Raw genomic sequence first — 19,362 nt, forward strand, 5'->3', positions numbered from 1 at the left:
TTTATGTCCAAACAAAATGACCAAAATAGCAAGAGAAAATCTCAGAAACCTTCTTACAGGAAAAGATTTTCAAGGTAACAGGGCAGCTGAATTGTGGTCATCCTTGACTAAGAGGAGCCAAGTTTGATATTGGAATGGTTACAAATGACAATTAATGAAAATATTGGTTGTTCTATAATGAAATCAATAAAATAAACATTACATTATATGGGTCTATTCACTATTCCTTACAACAACATGGAGGAATGAAATAATTTCGATCGCGACACGCTTGGTTTTGTCAGGGTAAAAGTTCCTCCATGGTTAAATTTTCATCCATGAAGATCCCTGCTATATACATGATATACGTTGGAGTTATAACACAGGATAACGATGATTTTTTTCATAGTTTTTCACATCAGTAGCCTGAGTAGGTTGTTGGAGTTCTTTCCTCTTGCATTGTTTTTAATGACAAAAAAGCAGTAACAAGTACATTAATCACTGCTAAAATTATTTTTGGTATCTTTATAATGTGTACATATATTTTTGTACATTGCATATTTGATGTCACTGTCCACTGTTACTTCAAAAAATGATCAACAGCCACAGATATATGACTTATTTACCTTTACAGCAGGATTGCCTTCTTGAGAAACATTTTTGATTGCCCCACGACTACCCTCTGTAAGATACCGAGCTCTGTGTTGTTCTTCAGGCTGTTCAAGTATTCTTAATTCATACTTATCAGTCCTACTGGGATACTGTTGACAGAGACTTGGTTCCTTTAAGTGTCGACCTCTTTGTGATCTTGTAATTGGCGTTACAGGAGCAGTTGTTGAAATTGTAGTTAGAGTTGGTGCTGAAATTGCACTTGTTCTACAATGTAATAATGAAATATATATATATATATATATATACATATAGTGATCAATACCTAATTCAGAAAATCTTTATTTGGAACACACATATAACAATGTATAAAAAAATTATTTCATAAAATTATTTAAGTAAAATACAAAATGTATCCTAACACATTGGTGTACTCTTTTTTCTTTTATACAATGCACAGCAAGGTGGTTAAAATATTTGTAAATTGTTTTGTGCAATAAACCTTCTATTTCATGTGCTGTGATTGGCAATTAATTCATTATAATATCACATGGAATAAGAACCTACTTGACAAGATACCAGTCAGTATGTCAATTACATTTACCTACAAAATGAAGTCCTTATAAAAATCTACCATCTTTTGAATGTATTGTATTGAGTTGAAAAACATTCAAAGGTGCTTAATTAACTCTGTAGTCATGGTAATATTTTCCAAGGGCATTTTTTAAACTTTCAACTTCAATGAAATTGTGTGTGATCTGAAATGTATATGGTGGAGTATAATCTGAGTAAATGGTCCAAATTTTATTGTTGATTATAACCAGGAAGTGAATAAAATAATCCTATTAATACTCAAAACAGTAATTTCTCTCTTCAACATGTTCAATGCTGGTTATGACCTTCCAGAATTCTCTCAGAATTAATAACGGGCACTATAAGCATGATAAGTATGCAACCAAATTTAGAAAATAAAAAATCTGCACTTCCGTTGTGATAAAACTGAATGGAACTTAAGTGAGGAAATAATTGGGTTCGCATTTCCATGTTATTGACAATATAGTGTCAGCTTTTTGTCCAATCTGATCATTGAGTTTTCCACAAGATGTAAACAAAATTCTCCTGTTTGCTCATTGTTTTCGTGCTGCTTATTTTCAACCTTTTGGATTTTTCTATAATATTTGCCATTTATATGTATTATCCTCTCTAGATAACAGATTTTGTGGCTTTGCTTTGACAATCTTCCCTATCCACAAAAATAAGACAAAAAACTTACACCAGTAGCGTTGTGTTTGTACTTGTAGTATCAGCTCCAGATAGTTTGTTTCCTCCAAACGTAAATATTCCTTGTGAAACTTCAGATCCAAACTTACTAAAACTAAACTCTGCGGTGGAATTGGCCAAATCAGCCTCAAACAACTTGTCTACTGTCACATCCTCCTTGTTAATAGATGATGGTGCATCTGAGTCTCGTCGGACTTTTGGCACTTTATGAGAATCAGAATCTGTCACAACATAGTCTAAAAGTTGTTCAAAGCCATGATCATGTTCATGGTCAAACCTCACACCATCAAAATTAGGGGAATCACCATCATTAATGTTAAAACGTCCAGCACGGTCAAGAAGAGTGTATTCTGTGTTAGCAGAGTCCATGACATTGCCATCCGGAGATGATAAAATTGTATCACTTCCATTGACTGGACTGGATATCAAGCTATCCTGCGGACTACATATCCTCGGAATCATGTTTGGGGATACTGAACAAGTCAATAATTGTTCTACGTGTATTCCAGAATTTCCTTTCGTTGATGTAGTGGGATGAGTGATTGAGGATGAAAATGAAGTTAAGGTCTGACCACTAGATAATATATTAAAATCACTATCAACTAGATTTGATGTACTACTTATAAATGGGTCACTTAATGGAGATTTACAATGTACACTTTGTGGTGATGATATTTGTGAATTTGTATGTGGACTGTCAGTTTGGTCCACCTTCACGGTCAATGGATTAGAACAAGTCAAACCTATAGGACTTTCTGGTGTTCTAAATAATGACTGGTCCTGTTCAGTTGTATCAAAAGGTGAAGAATTCATATCTGGTTGAATTGTGGCACTATACACAGATGATATTATATCCATACTATAGCCAATGGATCTTTTCGTATTGAGAACTTGTCTTTTCTAGTTTCTGTAATAAAAAAAAAACCCAGTATTATGTATAAAGCATTTCAGTTAATAGCCATACAGTTACCAGTATTGCAGTCTTTAATTTTCTGAATGAATAGTTTTTTAATGCCAGAAAACTGAATTTTACCTTTTTCATGATACACCCTTGTTACAGGTAATGTTCTTGGTTTAAGAAGCACTACCAGTACATTATTACTTTGCACAAACTGTAAAACAAATGTTGAAAAAAAGCCAGACCAAATAGAAATTTTAATGATGATTCGTTAAAAGCTTTAAGTAAGAAAAATAAAACGTTTAATGTCACAATGTGCTTTTTAATTTTTCCACAGCTCATTTCTTCCAGAGAAAATCCACTAATGGGTTCTGTGTTTCCTGTTTGCTGTAAACGCTGACAGAATAATGTACTTTTATCTAGCATGTAATAATTTTCTATGTTTAGAAATGCAACATGTTTTTTTTTTCTTTCTGAAGTTCAATTCCATTTACCATTCAAAATACATCCCTGGTTATTTCATTTAAAAATGTCAAAACACCCATGTCACTCATTTGGTATCTATATATAAAGCTATATCGGATATCGTGTAAATCCATTTCATATCCTGATTTCAAGAGAAAATTAAACAGTTATATTTAATGTCATTGATCACTAATCACCTTAAAAAGACTAACATTAAAGGGGCATTAGCTACGAGATATGAAAATATTTAAACATGATGTTTTTTTTGTTCAATCATTACCATAATGAAAGTTATATACACTGTGGGAAATAATAATTCGCTTTTACCGGCCAATTTGGTTTAATTTTGTCAAAAGAAACATCACCGATGAATTATTCATTTGCAAGTGAATTATTCAACCTCATTGAATCAGTATTCATGTGACCTTCAATTTAACCCCTTAGCTTACGCTAATGTCCCTTATCACCAAAAAAGTCTGCGGTAATTATGCCAAAAACGTTACTTAACTGGAACAAAACACAAACTCCATCTGTAAGTCATATACACTAATAAACCCCAAAACTGATGCTGTTGACACACTAATGTGCCAAAAAAAACAGCTCCACATCTGCAGACAGTTAGTACAAAAAAAGTCCTGACAACCCTATATTTCAGGACATGGGTATCACTTTACAAGTGGCAGGGTCATTATACATTATGATCATGTGTTAAATGATCAATCTAATTTTCCAAAACTTGTTAGTAAAAAAAAAAAACATTTTCATTCATTAACATTGTTTCAATTGCACAATGGAGATTTTAAATAAATGTAGCAATTCAATTCCATGCATTTTTTTATTTTCAATTAGACATGACATTTGGTAAACTTGTCTGAATGAATAACTATGTTCTGAGGTGCAAGGACCTCTGGCAATAAATATATTTGTTACCTTTATATTCACCTTGTTAAAAAATCAAACATCAGCTTAATCAGCCATGTAGTTGTTTAAAGTATCTGTATGGTATCTACATCACTATGCCAGTAAACATGTAAATATCATTATAGAGTGATGACAGATGGGATATTAACTAAAATTGACAACTTTTTATGGAAATAAAAAAAAAAAGACAGGTAATGTATGCAACAACCTTGAACATGTTTTCACAAACAAGATCAATTATATTAAATCGGTCAGATAAGCTGATGCAAAGAATTCTGTTATCTTTCTGTTTAAAAAAAAACATACTAAAAGAAAGCCTCCTAAACAGAAAGGGAATTTTGTTGTTGCCATACTTGCCCTTACTACTCAAAATGTCCTCTTAGGTTTCAGCTTATATAAGGTGAAACACTTTAAATTTGTAATTAAATACAATTTATTCATTTTACGATTCATTAAGCCTTGTTTCAGTTATACACAGGTAATACAAAATATTAACAAGCCTATGCTTTATACTGTATAAAAGTTAGGAGATGTGGCATGATTGGCAATGAGACAACTATCCACCAGAGCCCAGGGGATGAGACAGTAAATAAATGGCGTTCAACAATAGAAAAAACAATTGCCACATAGTAAGCCCTAAAAGACCAAGAATGACAAAATTTGAATCAATTCAAAAGTGAAAACCAACATCTTGATTTAAACTGAAAACAATCCTGCCTCCCCCACCCCCCAGTTAAGTTTGCATTTATAATTTGACCTGTCATATGTGCTTCCATTACCAATGCCCAGGCTTAGTACAGTGTAGATTAAAAGATTTTACTAGTTAACAGTTACTAGCTAGATAACAAGAAATACATTTTAGCCCATTACTCTGACCTTAGGGCAAATACTGACATTTCTATATTGTTCACAACACGCAAATTTTTATTCTATCTCAAACAGTGTCAGAGGAGTCAAATTCAAACTAGATTTATGTTTTGCAGTCCCAAACAGCATTTACAAATTTGAGGTGATTTGATAGAGGATTACTAAAGTAATAGCATTTAGAAACCAATTTCTGGACTATTTACTAAAGTTAAACTAGGTTGCCAGGGTTGCCTTTTTGCAAGGGCATAAAAAAATAAATGGGGAATGTGTCCTTGACGCTACCCAAATTCATACATGTACTTGATCTGAGTTTTGTGGTAATAAGCCTTGTGTATAAGTTTAAATTAGAGAATGGAAACCAATTTCAGGGCGTACAGACGGACTTACAGACGTACAAGGCATAAAAACAAAAGCATATACATGTACATGATGTATTACTTTGGTAAAACTTTGTATTTGATTAACAATGAAATTATTAAATAATGTTTACTTGAAGTTAAACTTTTAACTCACAATTAAAAGAATATTTTGATTAAATAAATAATGGTCCACAAAGTCTTAGAGGGTAGATCCATATGTTAATTGTTAACACACAAGGAAAGACTAATGCCAACTAATGACATTTGAACTACAAAGATTAAACTAGATAAATGTACGTTTAACTTTCAAATGGACAAGTCAATACAACTGAGTTTTAACATCCCCTTAGGACATTGTACCTTTAAAACAAACATTACTAATGAAGCACAAAGTTATGCAAAATATACTAATCAATAAAGTCAAATGCCAAAGATAACAGTCAACAATGGAGGTTATTACCCTCCAAAGCAAAGTATTACTTGGTTTACAATATAATATGTCTCAATCAATTATGAAACTATTTATGAAGTAAGTAAGTCCTTGCAGAATATGGGTTCGTTAATAAAACCTGTTACATTTGTTTACATGCAAATAAATATGGAAAATAAAGGAACCTGAACTAACTGATATTTCTTTTAAGATGTCATGTGATGTCTATGTATACATTCAGTGAAGCCCGTCTAATCGGAACTGGTCAAGAATTAAAATTTCTCTTTCAAAGTACAAAATTATGGATTTTTCCATATTAAATTACTTAAAAATCAGTTTTGTAGGATTACAAAGTATAGCTCTTGTTTGATCTGGTTTGACTTTGTAATCATTATAATTCAAAAGGTGTTTATTAAATGATTGATTAGATTATTGTTCACTAATTAGTACATGTAGTAAATGAGCTATTAACAATTCCTGATAATAACGTAGAAGGTTTAAAGTCCCTTAGAGAACGACCAAAAAGAGATAAAGCATAAAATTTGTTCCAATCTGTAGATATTTTTCTGTGCAAGTACTTGTGTATTACTTGGTATAATCAATGAGTAATTAATTATCAATTCTTCAAGTTGACCTTCCTAGATATTTGTGCCATTGGGTTACTGTCTCATGGACATTTATCCCATATTTTTTATTCATAAAACATTTAATTTGCTTAGTCTACTTCATTCAGATAATCATGATAATCTAGGTTAGATTTTGTAATTATTCACCACAGAAAATCATATCCATCTAGTGCAATCAACTTACCCAAAATAAGCAGGTGATCTTCATATTTCATCTAGGACACTGGTTGCATTGTGTATAACCTATCTGAAGAAGAAAAACATAAGTATATGTTCATTGTATGTATCTTATGTATACTGACATTTTACAAAATTAAAGTTTTGAAAATACACACACTTCAAGTATAGTATGCAGGTATAAATTTTAATTTATGTGTAAAATAAAAACTTTCAAGCTTGAAACCTGTAGGTACCACACCACTGACAGGGTTCTCACTCACTAAGGCCAGTTCATGAGTCCTGGACTCATGAAAATCTGTCTGGACTCATCAGATTTAAAATGGGTGAGTCCAAATATGCATCAAGATTATAAAATGACATATTGACAGAAAACATAATGATATATCATCATTTTAAAACAAAAGTTTTAAAATAATCTAAATCTGAAGTCCTTTCCTTACTCTATTTTGTCATAGAGACTTGAAAAATAAATTATATAGAAAATAGATTTTCATCATCTCATCATTGGACTTGTCATGGCCAATAATGACGAGTCACTGAACTCGCCTTTAAAAAATCCTTTTTGAGAACCCTGCACTAATTCATGGCTCAATTACATTTTATTTTAAATTCACCAATTTCGGGCATTTACAGCCATTTAGTCTCAAGTTTAAATAAAGTGACAGTCATTTAATGTCAGAACAATACCTTAGTCTGGCTTGTATTGAAACTCTCAATATGCACGTGCACCTTAATTGCATATAAGATGGCACTGATTCTCTCGAGTCAGAAAATACAAAAACAGGTACATCGATCTGAACTGAGAAACTAAAATGATATGCCCTTTTATTTCAATTTCACACAATTATATTACTATTCAAAATAAAAATTCAACAAACATTTAACAGAGATTCCAAGTACTTTCATTGGTTTCATTTCATACAAAAATTACCCAAATATTTAAAATAAAATGCTCCGCAGGGCGCAGCTTGATACGACCGCAGAGGTCGAACCCTGAACAGTTGGGGCAAGTATGGACACAACATTCAAGCTTGATACAGCTCTGAATTTGGATTGTGATTAAATATTTGACACAGCATAGGTTTCTGACACAGAATGAATGTGGTCTAAGAACTTAAAAATTTTAAATTGGACATTCACCTATTATGGTTCAATATCCAAAATCTAAATACATGGTTAGATTCAGCATATCAAAGAACCCCATATATTCAATTTTTGTTGAAATCAAACAAAGTTTAATTTTGGACCCCGATTTGGACCAACTTGAAAACTGGGCCCATAATCAAAAATCTAAACACATGTTTAGATTCAGCATATCAAAGAACCCTAAAAATTCAATTTTTGTTAAAATCAAACTAAGTTTAATTTTGGACCCTTTGGACCTTCATGTAGACCAATTTGAAAACAGAACCAAAAATTCAGAATCTAAATACACGGTTAGATTCGGCATATCAAAGAACCCCAATAATTCAATTTTTGATGAAATCAAACAAAGTTTAATTTTGGACCCTTTGGACCTCAATGTGGACCAATTTAAAAACGGGGCCCAAAATCCAAAAACTTAATACACGGTTAGATTCAGCATATGAAAGAACCCCATATATTCAATTTTTGTTGAAATCAAACAAAGTTTAATTTTGGACCCCGATTTGGACCAACTTGAAAACTGGGCCCATAATCAAAAATCTAAATACATGGTTAGATTCAGCATATCAAAGAACCCCATATATTCAATTTTTGTTGAAATCAAACTAAGTTTAATTTTGGACCCTTTGGACCTTTATGTAGACCAATTTGAAAACGGAACCAAAAATTCAGAATCTAAATACACGGTTAGATTCGGCATATCAAAGAACCCCAATAATTCAATTTTTGATGAAATCAAACAAAGTTTAATTTTGGACCCTTTGGACCTCAATGAGGACCAATTTAAAAATGGGGCCCAAAATCCAAAAACTTAATACACGGTTAGATTCAGCATATGAAAGAACCCCATATATTCAATTTTTGTTGAAATCAAACAAAGTTTAATTTTGGACCCCGATTTGGACCAACTTGAAAACTGGGCCCATAATCAAAAATCTAAATACATGGTTAGATTCAGCATATCAAAGAACCCCATATATTCAATTTTTGTTGAAATCAAATAAAGTTTAATTTTGGACCCCGATTTGGACCAACTTGAAAACTGGGCCCATAATCAAAAATCTAAATACATGGTTAGATTCAGCATATCAAAGAACCCCATATATTCAATTTTTGTTGAAATCAAACTAAGTTTAATTTTGGACCCTTTGGACCTTTATGTAGACCAATTTGAAAACGGAACCAAAAATTAAGAATCTAAATACACGGTTAGATTCGGCATATCAAAGAACCCCAATAATTCAATTTTTGATGAAATCAAACAAAGTTAAATTTTGGACCCTTTGGACCTCAATGTGGACCAATTTAAAAACGGGGCCCAAAATCCAAAAACTTAATACATGGTCAGATTCAGCATATTAAAGAACCCCAAGAATTCAAGAATAAAACCCCATTGAAATTGATCAAGAAATAAGCAATTTATACGAAGTATATTCTTTTGCACAATACTGTGCAATTGAATATTTCTTGCTATTGCGCAATACTGTACAATTGACAATTTCTTGCTATTGCGCAATATTGTGCTTTTGGATATTTCTTGCTATTGCGCAATACTGTGCAATTGAAGATTTCTTGCTATTGTGCAATACTGTGCAATTGAAGATTTCTTGCTATTGTGCAATACTGTGCAATTGAAAATTTCTTGCTATTGCACAATACTTATTGTATAATAATTTACACATCCTGTTTGGTGTGTATCTCCTTCCATATCATTATTATTTGCTTTTAAATATAAATCAGAAATAACCAACTTAAAATGGAAAATTTTAAAAGAAAAAAAAAAGGAAAAAAAGAAAAAAATAGAAACCCCCCCCCCCCCAAATTTTTTGAACCCCCTTATGTTCATCACCCCCAAACTCAATCCCAGCCTTCCCTTTGTGGTATGGTATCTTGCAGTACAATTTCAGAGAGATCCATACATTTGAACACAAGTTATTGTCTGGAAACTAGAAAAATGCTTATTTTTGGCCCCTTTTTGGCCCCCAATTCCTAAACGTTTCGGGCAATTACCCCCAAACTCAATTCCAGCTTTCCCTTTGTGATATGGAACCTTGTAGTACAATTTAAGAAATATCCAAACACTTACACACAAGTAATTGTCATGAAACTAGAAAAATGCTTGTTTTTTGCCCCTTTTTGGCCCCTAATTCCTAAAATTTTGAGGCAATTACCCCTTAAATCAATTACAGCCTTCCCTATGTGATATGGAACCTTGTGGTACAATGTCAGAGAGATCCATACACTTACACACAAGTTATTGTCTGGAAGTTACAAAAATGCTTATTTTTGGCCCCTAATTCCTTAACTGTTGGTACCATAACCCCCAAAATCAATCCCAACCTTCCTTTCGTGGTATTGAACCTTATGGTAAAATTTCATGGAGATCCATTCACTTAAACTAAAGTTAGAGTGCGAAAACCAATGTGTCTTCGGACGACGCCGGACGACGACGCCAACGTCATACCAATATACGACCAAAAAATTTTTAATTTTTGCGGTCGTATAAAAATTACAGCTATGCGTAGGAACTATTTTGTGTGAAATATGTACTCTATATATATATAAGTCTAAATTGAAAACAACGTCCAAACCTATGATTGCATTGGATAAAAACCGCAATTTTTATACGTGTGCATGCAAAACAAATTTCTTGGTAGAGGGGTCTAAATACAGCACAAACAACATTTTCCAAAAAACCAAATAAAGTGAAAAAGTCTATTTTAACAAAACGCATTTGACTAACAGGTCGAACAACTGATGTTCTTAAACTCTGCTGACTGCCATTGGCGATTGCCAAATAAACGGATCACAAGATGTAACAAAATGGATTATTATTATTAATTTAATACCAAACAGAAAACAATAAACTTGCAGAAAAGATGGTATACCGCAAACATGAGGTGCAAAAATTTGTACACCATATCCGGATTTCGACAATTAATGTCTCTTCAGTGATGTTAGGAATCGAAATGGTATTTGGAAGGCCATATAATTTACCTCAATTTAGGATAGACTCTTGAATTTTGAAGAGTCAAAACAGGATGAACGGATCATATAAACCCAAAGGCAAATATAATACAAGCCCAAACGAAAAAATATAAATAAGTCTAAATTGAAAACAACGTCCAAACCTACTATATATATATATATATATATTCCTCTGGACGGGGCTTGGTTCTATATCTGTAGGGTTATTATAAGGGCTGCAAAAAAACTTTAAATGACCATGGAAACAAAGGTAAACAATTCAAAAATTAGCCATTTTGATCATTCAGAATTCTTAGAGGTCTGCCCTCCTTTTCGATTGTAAAATTTTAATTGGATTATGTACACCTGTAAGCTTGTAAAAACAATGTTCAAACTACTTAAGATTTGATTGTCAAAAATCATACCTGCTAGACTTCTTAACTTTACAATTTGCAAATCTAGCTTATCTGTTAGATTTATGGGTAGACTGTACTTTATACAATAATCAATATCACTGCATTTATCATCTATGTCAATACAGCTACCATATATAGTTGTCAATGCACTCTTAGGTAATAATTATGTCATTCATTTCTAACCACTTCTGCATTAACTGTAGATTTTTCCAGTTGTTTTAATTCTAATTAATACAATGTATAATTCAATCAAAACAAAATGACTTCATCTGATATACATTCTCATCTACATGTAATTCTATACATGTAGATGTCTGTCCAAAGTCAGGAACCTGTAATTCAGTGGTTGTCATTGGTTGCTGTCTGTCCTATTTTGTTTTTCGTTTATTGTTTTGTCTTTAATCAGGCTGTTGGTTTATATTGTTTAACATTTTGTTATGTCGGGGCCTTTTATTGCTGATGATACGGTATTAGTTTTGATCATTGTGGAAGGCTGTACTGTGACTTATAGTTTCTTAAATCCACTTCAATTGGACTTTGATGGATACATTGTGTTGTAGTTGTTTCATTAGCAATCATACCACATCTTCATATTCTTTATACATTCTGTGTTTTCCCTTTAAAATTTGTAATACTGGGGTAGATAGGAAAATGAAGAAAAAAAAGGCTGAAGGATTGATGCAATAAATTATCATAAATAAACTATTTACACAGAGATATGTCTAGATGGACAGCAACATTGCAACAATTCAAAGTCGCTGGACCATGGCTTTGAAATAGTCATTAAACTGATCTGTACTGATAGTAATGCAACTTTATAGGAAATATCATTAATCTAACACAAGAAGTTCCAATCAAACTGACTTAAGCAGAAAAATTAACATAGAAAATTGCTAATCAATTCAAAGTCACTGGACCATGATCTATGGGACAGGGCCTCGAAAAAGTCATCCAACTGATATTTACTGATAGTAATGCAACTTAAAAGAAAATATCATTGATCTATCACAATTAGTTCCTATCAAACTAACTAAAGCAGAAAACTTAACATTGAAAATTGCTTATTAATTGAAAGTCGCTGGACCTTGACCTAGGAAGCAGGGCCTCGAAATAGCTGTCAAACTGATATGTAAGTTGATAGTAATGCAATTTTATAGAAAACATTATTGATCTATCACAAGTAGTTTCTATCAAACTTAACATTGAAAATTGCTTATTAATTGAAAGTCGCTGGACAAACTGATACATGTACAATGTATGTACTGATACATTGTAGTAATCAGCTGGTAATACAACTTTATTCAAAATATCATTGATCTATCACAATAGTTCCTTTCAAACTGAATTAAGCAGAAAACTAATCAATTGTTAAAGCATCCTCCTCCTTCGCCGCCGGAAAAGCAATACCTAAGTCTTGCTTCCGCCACTTGCGTCGAATGCGAGACAAAAGTACACACAGCATTTTCAAGTCAAAACCTCACGGGATGAGGGTAAAATCTGAAGAAATTTATCGGGAGTTTAAACATGTAAATTGTACCAATACTAATAAAATAAAGAAATAAGGGGTACAACCTATCAAAACATCTCAACAAATACTTATATCGTTGTTTTGAAAATATTATCACTTATGTTTGAAATTAAAGTGTGCAAAGCTGTGCATAATTTGGAAGTAGTAAGTCATACTTCTCTGAACAGCTAAGGTACAGTTGACCCCAAAATAAACTTTAAGGGAAATTACCTACTATTCGGTTGCACTCGGCTCATTTCGCCGATCACATGCAACAGGATGAATGAAAGTAAGAAAATTTTAGTTTAATCCATCTTCCAACATCACTAATCCCAAATACTTTTGAATATACAAAAAACTTTACATTATATGCCTTTAATACACTGATTGCACTAATGAAACGATGAAAGCTTAAATATAGGTTAGAATTTGGCAAATAATCAGAAATCCGCCATGTTGAATTTTAATCACCAAGGTCCTACCTTGTTAAATGAAATTAGCAGCAAATTAACAGTTGATTTATTGTCTTATGATGTTTAAACAAATGTTGGCATTCTTATGTGTTCCTATGTGTAACTTTGTAGTACTCCTTTTTATTGTCATTTGTTAGTTTAATATAAACACAGGAGCTTTCCTTTCTTTTGTTTCCTTTTGGTGCGACTTATTCGGAATGTTTCTAGACATAGCCACGTTTATTGCAGTGATTGAAGGCTTGTTGCTTTTCGCAGTTTTCATTGGTTGTTAAAAATAAACTATTGACGTATATTTCATAAATTCGGTTAATGGTTTAAGGATTTTGAAATGTATTTTTGCGTTTACGCATTTTCTTTTTGTTTAGTTTATATAACAAACTGATTGTGAGTTGTTTTGAAAAAAATGTATGGTAAAGACAAAAATGCCGAACTGTAAGGCTATTTCCAAAAGGGATACAGATACAGAAAGTGTATTTGTGTAAAAAAAAGTGTACGAAGACCTCGGAAGAAGATATAACAATATATACATAACGCATATATGATTTTCGTTTTTTCCCCATCATTCTCCTTTCTTTAAGTGTATGGCCTTTTCGTCTCCATTCTTTGTTTTGCCCATTATTCTCTATATTCTGCACAGACCCTCATGTGTTTTTTGATTTATTATACTGAATGTTCTGTCCGATTAATTTGTTGTCTTTTCAATTATCGATTTTTGATTGATCTGCTGGAGAGGGCGACATTCAATAAAAGTATAGTTTAGTGTACTTAGGTAACAAAAATACTTAAAACTGGGGGAGGATCTATAATTGGTATACTTCACGTCAAAAATGCCAGATTTTGTCGCAGCTTAGACATATTTAATTTTACGTTGCAGAACATAATTAATTCTGAGTATGATGATCAACGTTTTATAAGTATTCCAGAATCGTGGGCGACATCCTTCATTTGAAAAAAGATAAATATTGAGCACTGCATGGGATATGGGTTACCATCAGAAATCAGTAACATCTCAATAATCGTATATGTACACAATATAAACATAAGGTCAGGAATGTGGTATTATTGAAAGTGAGACCCAGAGACCACGAAGCACGCGCACGGTTGTAAGTAACTAGAAGCTGTACGCTGCGTCATTCAATGAGCAAAACCAAGTCCGCGTATTATAGTGAAACTTTAGGCAGCGGCATGGCAAAATGTGAAAACCAACGGTCTGATTTATGCTAAATAAAAAAAAAACGAAAAAAAAGGTATACCGTAGGCAGAAAAAATCGACGACAACCAGGTTTCTTACAGGCACATACATAATGTAAAAGTGGTTAAACAGGCTAGCGTAAGCGCTTAACCTCCCTCATCTTGGACAGTGGCGTGACAGCACAACATTAGAACAAACTATAAAAGTTATGTTTGCAGTGAGATTTCGGCATGTATTACGAAACTGCCAAAGCAAATCTTTGTATCTACGAAAGAATTAAAAAAAATTTAGAACAGGCAAGTAAGGTAACGAAATAATTTACTAGTAATACGAAGATTACATTCATTGAAATCTAAAACGTCACTACAAAACGACTTTGGAAATATACGCACTGAAAAAGAGGCCATATCACATTCCAAAAAAAAAAGCGTTAACAATATGAACGAAAAATCGTCCTTTGTTGTCGTAAATTTTGATATAGAGTTTTCTGTGTGAAACTGAAATATTTACAGATATAGAAAAGGACAATTATGTGGTTTTTAAAAAATGGGATGAGTTTTGCAATATACTGTGATTCCTAATAATACAGGAACAAGTCTCAGTGCTTTTAAATTGATGCTGTCTTACAGCAAGGATTTGTGTAGTAATCATTGCTGTATCCCTTACTATACAAATACTTGGATACAGCCAGCATAGCCATCAACAAACAACTAAGTATGGTGGCCGGATGCGGCCATTTCACCTTTTCGTGTTTTCGCGTTTTCTCCTTTCACTTTGCAATCGCGAAATCGAGAAATCGAGAAATCGGGACGTCGAGTAAACGAGAAAGCGAAAACGCGAAATCGAGAAATGGAGAAATGGGGGAAATCGGGAAATCGGGAAATCGAGAAATCGAGAAAGCGAAAACGCGAAAACGCGAAATGAAATAGATTTCTCGATTTCCCAATTTCTCGATTTCTCGATTTCTCGATTTCGATTTCTCGATTTCCCGATTTCCCGATTTCTCGATTTCTCCATTTCGCGTGAGAGTGAAAGGAGAAAACGCGAAAACGCGAAAACGCGAACTGGCCGCATCCAGCCACCATAAACTAAGGCTATTTCCAATGTACCTATAGTGAGCTGTTATCATCAGAACTTATCCAAACAAAAACGGATGAAGCATATCTATTTGCCATATGCTTACACCAAGCACACCAAAAAAGACGCTAATTGTCTGGTGACAGTTTAGACGCGAACTTCTCGTTTCGAGCAGTCTTTACCACACGCAAACACACATTAATAAATAAATATATACATTAACTGTTGTAAAATGATTAATCTTGCAAACCAAACATGACTGCTATATATACCAACTCCTAAAATGGTCTTATTACAAGCATTACTTTAGATAAAGCACCATTACCTTGTCTTTATATATAAAAAGACTCGAAATCAAGTTTGTAACATCATATTCAATGTTCATATATATATATCACATCGGTCTCGGACTTCTTTTAAACTGAATTTTACTGTGCGTATTGCTGTGTGTTTGTTATTATACATTGGCTATATAGAGGTGTAGGGGGATGGTTGAGATCTCACAAAACATGCTTAACACCGCCGCATTTTTGCGCCTGTCGCAAGTCAGGAGCCTCTGGCCTTTGTTAGTCTTGTATGTTTTTTTTAATTTAGTTCATTTATATGTTTCGGAGTTTATTGTGACGTCAATTTTCACTGAACTATAGTACACATTTTGTTTAGGGGCCAGCTGAAGCCCTCCTCCGGGTGCGGGATTTTCTCGCTGTGTTGAAGACCCATTGGTGGCCTTGGGCTGTTTTCTGCTCTTTGGTCGGGTTGTTGTCTCTTTGACACATTCCCCATTTCCATTCTCAAATGAAAATGATGTAAATCCAAACGCAAGACCAATTAGTTGTTTTTGTGCTTTGTCTCGATCTGATGAGTTAAGCCCTTTTCAACTTTGCTGATTTTTTATAGTTTGATCTTATATTGTGCTGTCACACTTCTGTCCCTGGTTAGGGAGGGTTGGCGCGTCTGCAAACTTGTCCCCGCCACATTCTGTAAGCGCTGTCCCAAGATAGTAGCCTGTAGTTGGGTGGTTGTCGTTTGTTGCTGTTTATCATATTGGTTTTTCGTTTGTTCTTTTGTACACACGCCGTTAGTTTTCTCCTTTGAATTGTTTAACATTTGTTATTTCGGGGTCCTTTTAATGCTTGTCATGCGGTATGGGTTTTGCTCGTTGTTGGCGGCATAGGTGACCTGCAGATGCTAACCTTCTTCGTCATTTGGTGCCTGGTGGAGATTTGTCTCATTGGCAATCATACCACATCTTCTTATTTTTATATTCATCCAAAATACTCGAAATGCACAGCTTCCTCTTCATCTTACAGATGAACTTCAGTTCAAGAGCAAAAATGAGAACAACCATTATGGTATACCATTAGTTTTATGATATTGTGTATACGGAACTGATTATCAGACCAATGACTATAGCAATACTTACAAATCACTGCATAGAAGAGAAAAATTATAAATAGTATGAACAAAAAAGAGAGGCGAAAGATACCAAAGGGGTATTCCAACTCATAAGTCGAAACACAAACTGACAATGTCATGGGAAAAAAACGAAAAACGACAAAAAAAAACCAAAAAAAAACAACAAAAAACAACAGAATACAAAACACAACAGAGAAAACTAAAGACTGCATGAGCAACACGAACCCAGCAAAAAATCGGGAGTGATCTCAAAAGCTCCTGAAGGGCAAGCAGATCCAGCTCCACATGCAGAAATTGATATATTGCGGCTGTATACACATTTTCATTAATAGAAAAGAAAGAATATGGGGTAACACATTCTATCTGATAAGATATCTGCATTGACCAAACGTCGAAAATCTACACTTCACGAGTTTACAGCATTATATATAGTATTACGCATGTTTATTTTTTTTTATGATTTTTCACCAAAAAATTCCAATGCAAATTATACACACACCAAAAAATGAAATCGCCAACATAGGGATCTTAAGAAAAACGTCTGCACTGAGTCGGGGATCGAGGAATCAAGGACTATCACCAATTATATAATTATGTGAATTCTATATGAATGTTCAACCACTTACTATATAGCACACAAAACAGTCAAATGTTGTTTTTCTCTTCTATTTCTGTTAGGGTTCAGTCATGTCTGTAAATTACATGGACAGTATGCCAAATAATGAATTCCTGGAATGTGTAATTCAGTGGTTGTCGTCGGTTGCTGACTTTGTCGGTAGTGTTTTACCATAAATCAGAACGTTGTTTTTCTCGTTTTAATTGTAATACATTTTTTGTTTTGTCGGGGCCTTTAGTAGCTTAAAATATACGGTTTGGGTTTTGCTCATTGTTGAAGGTGACATATAGGTACTTACATCAATTTCCTTTTTTTTCAAATTTTTTTTACAATATGAGGCTTTGTGCGTCGGAAATGATGAGTTGTTTATTTGAAAAATTGTATTTAATTCATTTTTTGCCCTGTTTTCAAACTGTTGATTGGAAAATGTGAATTATTAGTTTGCAATTTAAACGATGTATAAAAATTCTTACAATTAATCTTCAAGGCCAATTTATGCATACCTAACGTGCGAATGGGAGGATTTCATGCTCGAATTTACTGTGGGTGGATTTGCAGATATATACCAGAATTTATTGTGGACGCTAAAATTTACGTAGTCGTCCGGGTATTGTTTCGTTGGTATTAAAATGTATTAATGTTTGGGACAATTTAATAGATCTTAATAGAGTTTGTCAAACTTCTTTTTTTTCAGGGGTATATATTTCATCAGAAAATGTGCGAAAACGGTTTAGTAAACATGACATTAGACTGAAAGACAAAACAAGCACGCCACCTGTTTTTGACAAGGCAAGTGTTCTTGTTCCACTTTTTCTATTGGATAGGGAATGGCATGTATTATTGACTGTTCGTTCTAAACACCTACGCTCTCATTCAGGGCTAGTTGCCTTTCCTGGTGGGAAACAAGATTCCAACGACCTTGATGACATTGAAACGGCCCTCCGTGAAGCTGAAGAGGAAATTGGCCTTGATCCAAATAAAGTCGAGGTTATTTCGGTGCTTCCAGAGTCATTTATCCGACCAAATGTTATGGTAACTGTTGTAGTTGGAATCATTCCTAACAATTTTAAGCCTGTGATAAACGAATACGAAGTTCATAAAGTTTTTAGCCTACCACTGAAGAGATTTCTTAAAGATGATTATACCACTCAAAAATTCGAAATTGCTGGAAACCAGGTTCAAAGTTATTTTTTCAGTGATGAGGTTGATGGAAACACAATCGTCACATGGGGGTTTACTGCGTCTTATTGTATGTTTTCTGCTATCATTTTGTATCAAGACTTTAAAAAAAGATATTATGGGTATTCCGATAAATATGTAACCCTGGATTGTCTTTGGCCGGAAATTTCATTTACAAATTACTTGCTTGCTAATTATAATTCTGCAAAATTATAGATAGGATAGTACAAACAAGTAAAAACAAAATGAAGATTCCGGAAACCGTCAATTTAACGGCATTATAGGTTGAGAAATTTTTTTTCGTCTTAGTTGTTTAAAAAAAAATATGTCAAATTATTACATAATCTCTAATGAAATAGCGAGTAATGTAATATATCTTTGTATGAAACAAAAAATTTTAAAAATTAAAAATGAATTGTTACACATATCTTAACTTATTTTTTTTCAACTCCCCACCCCCCTGACCAAATATAGTTAAACTCTTGCCTATAATATCTTGGAAATTGACCTATTCATGTAACTTTAACCTTGATTACTGACCCATGAAATGAGGTCGAGGTTAGGTGAGCCCTGTCTGACGGACATGTAGACCTTGCAAGGATTTCATAGACCAAATGTAATTATTTTATTACTCATACAGCCGATTTCAATGAGTGTGTAGGCAAAGGTAATATCTTTGGTTAGCTTGCTTGCTAGCTGAACCGTGAAGTCATTGTTAGGTTAGGTAAACTACCCTCCTTTAAGAGTAGACTAGTCCG

The 19,362-nt window shown here is 33.4% G+C and overlaps 2 protein-coding genes and 1 long non-coding RNA gene across 10 annotated transcripts in view; 2 read left to right on the forward strand and 1 right to left on the reverse strand.

Annotated features, from left to right (window-relative positions):
- LOC127701396 (uncharacterized) overlaps window positions 1-9,583 on the forward strand; it is a 39,091-nt gene extending 29,508 nt beyond the window's left edge. Inside the window, exon 2 of the long non-coding RNA XR_007982012.1 lies at window positions 7,599-9,583. This is a non-coding gene — a long non-coding RNA (uncharacterized LOC127701396). The remainder of the gene's footprint in view (window positions 1-7,598) is intronic.
- LOC127701268 (nuclear factor of activated T-cells 5-like) overlaps window positions 1-13,343 on the reverse strand; it is a 347,248-nt gene extending 333,905 nt beyond the window's left edge. For all 8 annotated transcript variants that reach the window (XR_007981961.1, XR_007981960.1, XR_007981964.1 and 5 more), the window contains exons 1-4: window positions 13,134-13,343; window positions 6,620-6,682; window positions 1,862-2,776; window positions 606-855 (exon numbers count right to left, since the gene is read on the reverse strand). Coding sequence is in view for 2 of the 8 variants with exons in the window: in XM_052205102.1 (XP_052061062.1) it covers window positions 606-855; window positions 1,862-2,727 (1,116 nt within the window). In the remaining 6 variants the exon portion in view is untranslated. The remainder of the gene's footprint in view (window positions 1-605; window positions 856-1,861; window positions 2,777-6,619; window positions 6,683-13,133) is intronic.
- LOC127701349 (peroxisomal coenzyme A diphosphatase NUDT7-like) lies at window positions 12,889-19,025 on the forward strand. Its single transcript, XM_052205240.1, has 2 exons — window positions 12,889-12,940; window positions 18,120-19,025. The coding sequence occupies exons 1-2, from the start codon at window positions 12,931-12,933 to the stop codon at window positions 18,818-18,820; spliced, it is 711 nt and encodes a 236-aa protein (XP_052061200.1). The 5' UTR covers window positions 12,889-12,930; the 3' UTR covers window positions 18,821-19,025.
- Window positions 19,026-19,362: the final 337 nt, after the last annotated feature.

This window comes from Mytilus californianus, unplaced genomic scaffold (assembly GCF_021869535.1).
Source record: "Mytilus californianus isolate M0D057914Y unplaced genomic scaffold, xbMytCali1.0.p SCAF_5, whole genome shotgun sequence".
NCBI lineage: Eukaryota > Metazoa > Mollusca > Bivalvia > Mytilida > Mytilidae > Mytilus > Mytilus californianus.